Source organism: Drosophila novamexicana, unplaced genomic scaffold (genome assembly GCF_003285875.2).
Source record: "Drosophila novamexicana strain 15010-1031.04,08,12 unplaced genomic scaffold, DnovRS2.1 tig00000193-arrow-pilon, whole genome shotgun sequence".
NCBI classification, from domain to species: Eukaryota; Metazoa; Arthropoda; class Insecta; order Diptera; family Drosophilidae; genus Drosophila; species Drosophila novamexicana.
This window is the reverse complement of record NW_020824787.1, coordinates 6,019,765-6,030,856: the sequence shown is the minus strand read 5'-3', so window position 1 is coordinate 6,030,856 and position 11,092 is coordinate 6,019,765. Positions and strand designations below refer to the sequence as shown.

Here is an 11,092-nt window from a genome sequence, read left to right as displayed (position 1 = left end):
TTTATGCGCTTTATGCTACGTGCGTGCCTATTTGGAGAGGCCTGTGCCTGGAGCGGGACGAAGGACGGGCTGGGAAAATCTGTGCACCAGATAAATTCCTGGCCAAAGGTTCATGAAAATGCAATTTTATTTTCTAAAAACACAGACGCACATTCCACACCACACGCAGTGGCAGCAGCAGCAGCAGCTGAACAAATCCAATCCGCATCCAGTTGGGCTTCACCAGCGAATGGCCGTTGTCCAATCGGCTATGAAATGATGCCTACCCAGCCAGGACGACTAATCAGAGTAGTTGATGGCACAACGATGCCAAACGAAATGCAGTTGAAATTGAAATGGCAAATATCTATGGCTGGTTACGTGGATCCCGATTAAAACTAAACACAGAAGTGCGTGGGGCCTACGGATTAAAGTAACTAACTTATCTGCCTGGGCACAGTTTAGTTGCCTTAAATGTGACCTGAATATATTCAATTAACTTGACTAACAAAGCGCTCATTACTTCTCTTATGACTCTTAGATATATCACTAATTGATATAAGAGTGTAGATCTCATCTTGTACGAACCAATTAGTTATTGAAGGGAACTCGTGCGTAAATGGATTTGGATTTGGATCTGGACTAATCCAAGCCGGGTTGTAGTATAATTACTATTTCAAATTGGGCTTGAACTTAAGATATGTTTACCCTAAAGAGAATGTTGAGTTTGATGAAAATATCTTGTTTTGTAAACAGAATATTTTGCCATTTTTTATTTATCTCCTAATCACGTCCATTTACTAGGTATTTCGTTCCGAGGAGCTAGAACCAGCTAACTAAATATTAAAAAAAAATTTCCAAAAATCAGCATTATACATTATATTATTTGAAAATATGCTTTACTAAACTAAAATCAGCTTGCATATATTATTAATTTATTTCAAGTGTTCCACAACAATGAGGAACAAAGTCGACAACTAGTAGATTTTAATATGACTTATTCCTTCTGGCATATGAAATATTTCTTAGTCTCGCAGCTGGCATCATTCATAACAAATCTATTCTGTTTGTTCCTTAGTTCCACGCAATCTTCGTTGTCAAAGTCATCCGGTTGATTCGCCTCCCAGTGGGCGAATGTCACGTTCAGGCCCGTAGTCAGCGATAGGAATTGGTCCTCAACACTGAGATCATTCATGTCCAGCCAGAAACTATTGGCTTCGGAAGCAGTCAGATTAGAGTTCACTAAATGCTTGCTTATATTATCATATTCCCTGTCGTTCTTTAAATTGATTAAGTGTCCACCTAATTGGCGACATTTATGCGCAGCTTCGAACCAGTTAGCCCTGGTTTCTACCTCAATATAATAGTACTTAGCACCAATTTTCTCGAATGGAGTTTTTGGTAGATTCTTGAAATTGAACCTCTTATCGATGCCATCGAACTTGTCGTTTATCAGTGCTGTAATATTCGCCATCTTATCTTGGGCATTTGTATTCTGGCTTGACTGCAGCTCATTAAAATCGGTCTGCATTTTAATCATGCGCTCTATCAACACTGCGCCGGCTCTTAGGCATTTATCAACACTGCGCGTCTTGTACTGCAACAGCTCCTTGGAATCCTGTAAGACGATGCACACGATTTAAATAGTACAATCCAAAGAGATTGGATAGATGAACTCACTTCACAGCTCACTTGACGTGCGGGAATGGAGATAAGCAGAAATATAAATATTACTTTCATTACGATTTACTATTGCAGAATCAGCAACTAACTAAAGTATGCCGTTTAAAAAGCTGCTTTTTTATATGGTTAATGCGGAAATTGTCATTAGTTGCAGTCAAATTTTCACGTGCCTTTAATTTTAATTTCATGCAGATCTTTTAACCGAATCCATAGCATTGAAGCTTAAAAAACTTTAATGCATTAGAGAAAGTAGCTAGTAGCTAGTCCGAAAGATTGTCGTTCGGTTTGTAAGCCAAGTTTTCCCAACTGTCAAAGATTTGCTAACAATTCTAAAAATTTGCCGGAATATGTTGTACATCAGCTAAAAGCTTAACTCGAGGCGATCCCTGGCACTTCACCCATCATACAACTTGTAGCTGGCTTCAAAATATCGGCAATCAATGCCAGTCACTTGTCCAGCGAAATTAGATTTACTCGACGATGCCTTTTGCTGCACCCTACATTTGGCCGCAGCGCCTTGGTCCATTCAAAGAGCTGAAACTGGGGCTGGAGCAGCCACTGCTGCATTAGGCATTGCCATACTTTCATCCTCATCCTGCTGCTCAGTGTAGTTGCAATGTTGGCAAATCGAGGGTGTTTGGGGGCATGTAGATCCTTTGCCATTTGCAATGGGAATTGCCAAGCGCATCGAAATTGAATTCGAATTGAAAAAACACAGACAACGTCGCAGATTTGGTTTTTGGTTTAATTTCGCAACAGAAGTCCTTGTGATTTGTACTCGGCTCCTTTATGGTAATTGTTGAGAAAATTGCATTAGTTCGATGCACGCCGAATTATCCTTGGGCATCACTATGCAATCACACTGCAATTTACCATATTTGCCCACAAAGAAACTTATTTTCTTCGAGTCCTTCAGGGCATGTGATATGCAGGCAGGTTTTTTCTTCAATTTGGTAAATATTTGCAAAGCGCAACATCGACTTGGAAATAACGCATTTTGTTGCAGGGCAAATATATGTGTATATATAGTCAGTTTGACTCTCAATCGTAATATATACTTCGTTTAACAATTGAAAACGAGTCTGCTTGAAAACGTATAGAGACTTGGAGCTTGGAATATATATATGGGTAAAAACTCTTATTTCTTGAACTTATAGTCACAGGGAATGAACTCTGCTAGGCAGTTCTTAACAAATTAATGGAGGTGCTTAATATTTGTTGGTTGTATGTTATATCTGTACACAAAATAACCGACACGTTCGATCACATCTAACTGCACACTTCATACTTATTTTTATACCCTTCAAATGAGTTTAGAGATTACAACGTCTTTGTGCAAATGTATGTTACAGTCAATAGAAAGCATCTTCGAGCCCATTGAGTGTATATACTCATGTTCAGTTAGACGATCCAGCTAAGTCCATCTCTCCTGCTACAAAAGCTAGAAACAAGGTTTGTTAAGCATAACTTAAAAGATTTAAGAATTTGGCGGTTTCAACAGATTCGCAATATTTATGCCCTACTAAATTGATACAGATCGGACTATAAGCACCGAAGTGTTTCCATAACATAAATTTAGTTCTTCTTGGGGTGCAGGGTATGTCCTAGTCAGTCACTTACGACTAGAGAACTTTGACTCTGGTGTTATATTTCTTCGTTAATTTCTGTAAATTGGTGCTCAGTTTCTTATGTGTCCCAATAATGAGATAATCTTCCATTTCGGTGGCATGGCCGTTGGCACTTTGCTAATGGCCGCTCTTTCACACATTCGCCGGGGCACATCCGTCATCGTGGCACGGAGCAGGTGACGCCCACAATTTGGTGTGTTTATGCGCCATGATTAACACGTCATAACTTTTGGGGCCAAGAGTTGCCGAAACTGGCCATATTACAGGCCTAGGGCCAGGCCAAGCTGCCATCAATCACGATGACGGCTACGTCGAGAGTCAAAAGGATAAGCAAATGACGCCGAAGCCCGCTCAGCCACGAACGGGGCCCAGGCCACGGAGGGGGGCAGGCGGGGTGGGAAGCGAGTGTGTAGGCGCCGGGGTCACGGCGTTTATTTATGCATAACACGGCGCTGGCGAGGACGGGGGCGTGGCGTTGCCGCAAAGTGATTTTAAATGGGCCCAGGCACAGGCCCTCAAATTTGACGATATTCTTGTTGATGACGACGCCGCCTGGCGCCGTCCATGAAGTGGCCCCTGCGTGAGAGATCCGGGCAACACATCTGGTTAACAGCCTCTGCTCTGGCCATTAAAAGGGCGCGAACGCAAACACAAAAAAAAAAAAAAAATGCAACTCAAACTTGATGCGCAAATTGAATGAAATAGCAAAAAAAACCAAGTCAAACAAAAATTGGAAGAGAAGGAATTTTATAGAAAACAACGATATTAGCCACGCAAAAACTGTAGAATGTAATATTTTTTTGTTTCTTTTGCGATACTCTTAATGAATTTGTCGAATAATTAGAGACTTTGTTTTTGCTTTGTTTATATGAAGATATTCACATGGTGGGGTGGAAAAGACGTGAAAAAAAGTTCAGCTATGAAGAGAAGCACATAGTTCGTACTAAATTCACTTTATTGTGTGGAAAATGAGTGGAAGGTCTAATAGTTTAGATTTAAAGAAAACCACAAATTCACTTCGCATATTCGCATAGTTAAACGGAGGCCGAACTTCTGACTTGATTTATAGCGAAATTTGTAAGCCCATCTCAGGAAAGACAGCGACAAGATGAACATCTAAAACTAACTAGAGATCGCTGCCCAATTCATGTCTTAGCTGGCTGATGAAGCCTGCTCCGCTTTGTTATTTTTGGGGTGTGACTATCAAAATATTTTAATCGTGGATTTAAGCCATTGATGCGGCCTTCAAGCTGAGATTTATGAACATAATAATTACAAATTTGTTAATTGATTTATTATCGAATGTATAAACACCTTTCGCTTAATTTATGCCTGAGCTGTTGTTGTTGTTGTTGTTGTAGCCGTTGTTGCTGTATTAAATACCGGTTAGGAGGAGGCCTGGCCAAAAGAATTTATGCATTAAGCTAAGGAGGAGCCCCGGCAACCTGTGAGCCAAAGCAATCAGCCAGAGACGTTTGGCGTATGGGCACTGGGTGCGCATTTCGATGATGTACGACGAATGTCCTGGCACACACACAAACCGTTCATTATAAAGGAGTCAGGTCGTCAGGTGAGCCGCAGCGGCAACGGCAACGACGACGACGACGACCGCAGGCAAGAAGACGCAAATTAATTATTAATCAACGAAACGCAGCAAGCAAAAAAGTTGCGGCAACAGCAGACGAAGAAGGAGGAGCTGGAGCAGCAGCAGCAGCAGTGGGAGCTGGAGCTGCTTAGAGGTGAAGTTGAAGGAGGATCGCTAAGCGATCAGGCCCAGACCAAGGAGTGATTTATGCCCCAGCAACCGCCAAAGCTAACGAATCGCACATTCTGACGTTGTGCCAAGATGGACGACGATGCCAAATGACGAGGGCCTCATGCAATGCAATCAAGCGCAGCGAACACTAACAGCAACAGCGCAAATACACTGCAAAAAATACAAATATTTTGTAATAGCTGCGTTTTATTAACTAAGAAGAAAACAAGAAAAGGAGAGACTTTTAAGATCTAAGAAGAATATTTCTTAATTACTTATATTAGATTTCTCACTCCACAAATTTTGTTAGTAACTGTTGCTCCGAACGCGATAAAAATTGTTAAAAAAAGGCTTTAATAGTTTTGTATTGGTAACAGGCAGAAGAAGACATCCCGGATCTAATAAAGAACATATGTTCTTCGTCAGCATCAATAGCGCAATCGATTTAGCAATGTTCATCGGTCTATACATATGTATATGTGTTATTTTGCACATTTTTGCGTATTTTAATAAGTGGCCTTTCTTTGCGATTCTCACAAATTCATGCATTGCTTTTAGGAGTCATCTTTACAAGCTGTGAAAGTCATCTAATTTTATCTTGAATATTCTCTCCGTTACTTTGTCTTTTGGTCTCCGGGTCTCTTTCTCCCTCTCTTTCTCTCTCTCCATCCCTCTCTTTATATATATATACATCACTTTACCTTATAATGCTAATTTTTAGTAGAATTTCTCTCGGTGCCCGAGGATGCGGACAGAGATTGCGCATGTTGAGCTTTTGCTGCTGTTGCTGTTGCTGCCGCAGATCTTGGGGGCACAGCTACAGGTTCCCTCCCATATCAGTCAGGCCTCAGTACGTCACTCAGTCAGCGAATGCGAATGCGAATCTGAGGCTGAGCCTTAGTCTGAGTCCGATTCTGAGTTCGAGTTGTTGTCTGTCTTGGTGTCTGTGTGTTGCACATGCAATGGCTCGGCCTCGCCTCCTGGCTGAGTACAGGATCAGCATTCGATGCATGGGCAGGTCCACCTGTGCCCCGACCCGCTCCGGGGATCTGTACAGGTCCAACGCAGTCTGCGAATTGCGAATCAGAAATGCCAGAATTGAAATCGCATTTTAAATCATCTGCGCTCTGCCGCCGTCTGCCCGGCGCACATGATTCACAGTCACAATCGCCTCAAATCTCGAATAACAAATCGCATAATTACGGGGCAGCGGCTGTCCAGGCACCAGGCACCAGGCACCAGCTCGGTATCCAGCCCGAAGCTGGGCGAACGCTGCGCGATGGCGCAGATATGAAATATTTTAGCTAAATGGCAGCCAAAGAAATAAAAATGTGGGATTGAAGCGTATAAATCAACGCCGAGCTGCTGCCCCCAGTCCCACTCCCAGTCCCATTCCCAGTCAGGTCCATCAGTGCCGGGCGAGCCGGGCGAGTCAGCCAGCCAGCCAGCCAGCCAACCGGGCAGATCCACTTGGCCAGTAGAAGCCTCTCTTCACTCACACAGTTGGCAATCGGTCGACGGCGGCTTCATTAATATGTATGTGAATCTGAGGCATAAAATCAACCCGAGGCGATAAATTGAAACGATTTCGCAGTGAACACGCAATTAGTTCTAGTCCCATATGAAACATGCAAAAAAATAACCAAACAAATAAAAATAAAAATAAAACAACAAATGGATAAATCCAAGAACTTGTACATCAAATTGCAGTTCGGACATTTGAGAAATCGTTTTGATTTCTGCGCCACAAATTGTGGCAACTATGCAAAGTCGCTCGGAAATCGCCGCTCGCATTAACAAATTATATGGGATGTTGCCTTTTCAATTCAATTTGAGTACTACCTTCTAAATACCCAATGATTATCATCGATACCTGATTTGTCAAGAATTTTAAACTGTTTTTAATTATTTATATAGCTGCAATTAGTTCATATTCAGTACAGTTGTGCTTAAATAAAACTGATTCTAATGAATATATATGAATCGGTTCATATAATGTAAGTAAAAAAATATTACCTATTATATGACTAAATATAAATTCATATATTAACAATGTATATTGCTGATTATACAAGTAAAGCTCATTTGTTTATCAGTCGAAACCATTTTGATTTCAAACTTACAAAATAAAAGCTTTGTATAATTCTAATATTTGATGATGTATACCAAACGTAGACAATGTTAACTTTTAATAATTGCGAAGCACTTTTTTTTTAATATCGCCCTACTATGCGATTCTCACGAGTTCCAGTAAAACTTAATCTCTGCTGATTCTCTCACTCTTAAATAAGTTATAGCACTCTCCCTTTCTATAATTTTATTCAATTAATGCTAAACAATAAACATAACATTAAAATAATAAAATATATATACAATATATATACTAGATACAATAATTATAAAGCTTCAAACAGATTTTTGGAGTGATTTTGTGAATATAATTTGTTTTATTGATATTGCAACTAACTGTATTTAACATATTATCATTTCCAATAAGCAAAACATATTAGATCTCCACGAGTTTTTTATGCTATGTAAAAAGATAACAACTCATATTATTATCGTAAATCAAGTTGTGCTTCAACTGAGTTCTTTTTCGACAAGAATTCGCACTCAAATCTGTTGCGCTCAGCATACGCAGCCGGAATTCGTTTTCGAATTAAAATAACTCAAATGCTCTCATTCGCAGAACGTATTCGACTTCGACAACGCGCTCTCGCTCTTGTCGTACTCACGCGCTCTCAATCGGTGGCGGTTTTTCGAAATTCGAACTTTGCAGCGGCCGCCAGCTGTTGAGTGCCAAATGACGCGCGTTGGCGAAAAGTGCGCTGTGCACGAGTAAAGTGAAGTGAAATTAAAAATATAATAAATAAAAGCAAATGCCGGGTTTTATTAAGTAAATTTGTGTCTAATATATGTGCGAGTGATTACACAAGTCAATGTAGAATCGGTTGAACTGGTGCCCGGTTTTAAATATTACATATTACATGACGGCCTAGCGTGTTGCGGTAAGTGGCAGTCATATTATCAAAATGCAGCTAAGAACTTATCAAACTTTGAGTTAAAAACAATTTATATTTGACACAACTACTTGGGGTAACTCTAACATATATTGCATTGATTAATATTGCTTATGAATTTCATAAATTACAAACGCTTGTTGCAATTGTGGCGTCTCCGAAAAAATGCCACTCAAAAAAACAGCTGATTTATATGTTTCGCTCAATTTTCGAAATGTGAGAGGCGAGAGCGCTGTGCACTCAGAGAGTTGCAGCTCTCTTATTACTGTTTGAGTTTGTTTCTGTGAGTAAATTGATTCGAGTTCGAATTTTGAGTCGTGCGCTTAAAACAGCATGGAGTGCAATTTGAAAAACATTTATTTAGTAAAAGTTATAGTTAAAAATATTAAAAAATAATAATAAATTTTATTTGCATATAATTAAATATACAAATAAATAAAAAGACGTGTACTATTTTCTAGATTTGATAAGTTCAATAAGAATAATTATTATCAATTGGATAAAGTAACCCTTTAATGTACCGATAAGCAAATATACAGAATTCAACTTGACTTGCCGCTTCAGCCAGCAGCCAGAAAAACCCGTTTTGTTGATTTTCGTTTTTGCTTTATTGTTTCCCCCTGCGCAAGGGCGGAGCAGAATTTGTGTTTAGAAACGTTCGACTCTTCCAGCATGCGACCCTCATCAACTATCTCGCTCGCGCGAACGTGCGCAACATCCATTCATCCGCCTGTCAATCAATCACCTGTCAACTTGGCCACGCTCACTGGTCCACACGAGAACACACACACGGGCACGCACACAAACACAAACACATCTCGTGTGGACAGTGCAGAGCAATGGCAGTTCGAAATTCGAATAGCAGCAACCATCGCTAAAAACTCAAACGAAACGAGGTTTTTACTTGCTCTTTGCTATTCTCTTTTGATTATATATGAGTGCTTTTTATGCTCTGCAACAGAGTGTGTTTAAAAGGGTTATGCTCATGTTTGTGAATGTGTGTTTGTGTGCTTAAATATATGTATATGCATGCATAAAGACATGATATTTATATCAATTGTTATAAAAATCGCAATTTTGCAGCCTTTTCTCTCTCACAAATGTCGTTAGAAGATTCTGTGCCTGAATTATGATTGAGTTTCTATTTCTAGAAAATAATTTATGAACTCTTCCATTTTATAAGGATAGCTTTTAGCCGAATGTAAATATTATACATTTGAATAGGAGTTATCGAGAAACATTTTCCTTAATAATATATTTCTTTAGCAAATTTCTCAAATATCGTGTTTTCTTATGCTCCCAACATAACATTATATCTAATTATTTGATAATATGATGCTATTATATCTAAAATATTTGATATTATTTAAAGTTATGATATTAATATCCTGCCACTTATTTTTACCATAATAACAAACGATAAAATTGAACGAGAATGGGAATTGTATTTGTATTTGTACATGGGAGGACATATACCAATTTTTTTCCCCCCAAATCTCATTTGAGCAATTTTGCAATTTTAATCAGCTTTATCTTTATGTGACGGCTCGAGAGTCAGCGCTGCGTCGGATTGTTGCTGTTGTTGTTGTTGTTGTTGCTGGAGCTGCGGCTGCTGCGGCTGCCTGTCATAAATCTATCAAGTTTAATGGCCGCCTCAGCGCTGCACATAATTTTATGTATTTTATGCTGCAAATGGTAGCCAAAACGCACACAAATCAGCAGCAACCCTCGGCGTGGCAGCCAAACCAAACAACCGCCCACCCACCCAACCACCCACCCGCAGCGGCAGCAGCCCAATCGCCCCCGCCCCCGCCACCAAGCGCTCCCCCCAGCAGCGAGAGAGCGCACGAATTTCACGCACATCTCAGAAGACTCACAAATTTCATAAAGTGGCAATTCAATCAATCAATTCTGACAGGCTGGGCGAAAGCCACCACCGGGTCTGCTGTTTGTGGGTATTTGTGGGCAAGGGGGTTGCTTGGTGTGGGTGTGGACCCTGGACGTGGGCCATTTTACCGTTATGCTCACGTACACAATCACACAACTCAACTGATTCGAGGGGGTTTTTGGCAGAAACAAAGCAAAATTATGCATAAATTTACTTGACCCACAACCCACAACCCTGAAAAGCCACCCTCCCCCCGAAAAGCCAGCCGAGCAGCATCCTATCAGCTGGACGCCAACTTTTGTCTTCAAGTCCGTCCATCCGTCCGCCCGCCCGCCCGCTCCTCCGTCCGTCCGCAGCCATTTGGCAGTTTAAATATTTTTTAATTGCCTCTTTGTGGCACTCGCCCCGAAAGAAGACACCGGCCAGCCACCCATTAACCCGGACAAGGACCCAGTTAAAAAAAAAAAAAGAAACGGAAAGTGTAACCCATCCCTTTTTAGTGGCCATCACAGTTTTTCCTTTGCTGTTATTATCCTTATTTATTCGTGTTTCGCTTCTGTTTCATTGCCTTTTCGGCAGCCCCATCGCCCCGTTGAGGGTTTTCAATAAATTGCCCAAAGACGCCCAAGGAGCATTTAGACAAAAGCGTTGAAATACAAACAGCAATAGCTGGGACTATTGGAACAGGTTACCAGAGCAGATGTGGGTTAGCAATGTGCTCGAATGCCTCGCTTGATGGTAGCGCATTGGCAGCGGGTGGGTAAAGTGGCCGAAACGATTTGATTTTTATTTAACTTATAAAAAAGAGCAAACGGTCCCTAACTCTCTTTCTCTCTCTGTATCGCTCTCTCCCTCTCTCTTCCTTCCTCTTCGTTGATGGTAGGGTATCGGGAGATAGTATCAAAATAGGCGAAAAGTTTTGATTTCTCTCGTTCTCTCTCTGATCTCCATCTCTCTGTATCTCTTTCACTCTCCTTCACTCTCTCTATCTCTTTCTCCCTCTTCCTCTCTCTCTATCTCCTTTTTCCCTCTCTCTCTCTCTATATCTCTATCTCTCCCTCTCTCTCTCTCTCTCCCTCTTTATCTCTCTCTCTCTCTCTCTGTCTTTCACTCTCCCTCTCTCTCTGTCTTGATCTGT

General features: G+C 40.8%; 1 protein-coding gene and 1 long non-coding RNA gene across 2 annotated transcripts; one reads left to right on the top strand and one right to left on the bottom strand.

Moving 5' to 3' along the window:
* Positions 1-861: 861 nt before the first annotated feature.
* On the bottom strand, positions 862-1,747 carry LOC115758931 (C-type lectin 37Db-like). The gene is made up of 2 exons (XM_030699731.1): positions 1,660-1,747; positions 862-1,597 (listed from the first exon to the last, which is right to left on the bottom strand). The coding sequence occupies exons 1-2, from the start codon at positions 1,717-1,719 to the stop codon at positions 977-979; spliced, it is 681 nt and encodes a 226-aa protein (XP_030555591.1). The 5' UTR covers positions 1,720-1,747; the 3' UTR covers positions 862-976.
* A 204-nt stretch (positions 1,748-1,951) lies between these two features.
* Positions 1,952-5,243, top strand: LOC115759123. Its single transcript, XR_004017499.1, has 2 exons — positions 1,952-3,114; positions 4,652-5,243. It is a non-coding gene; the product is annotated as an uncharacterized LOC115759123 (long non-coding RNA).
* The last annotated feature ends 5,849 nt before the right edge of the window (positions 5,244-11,092 follow it).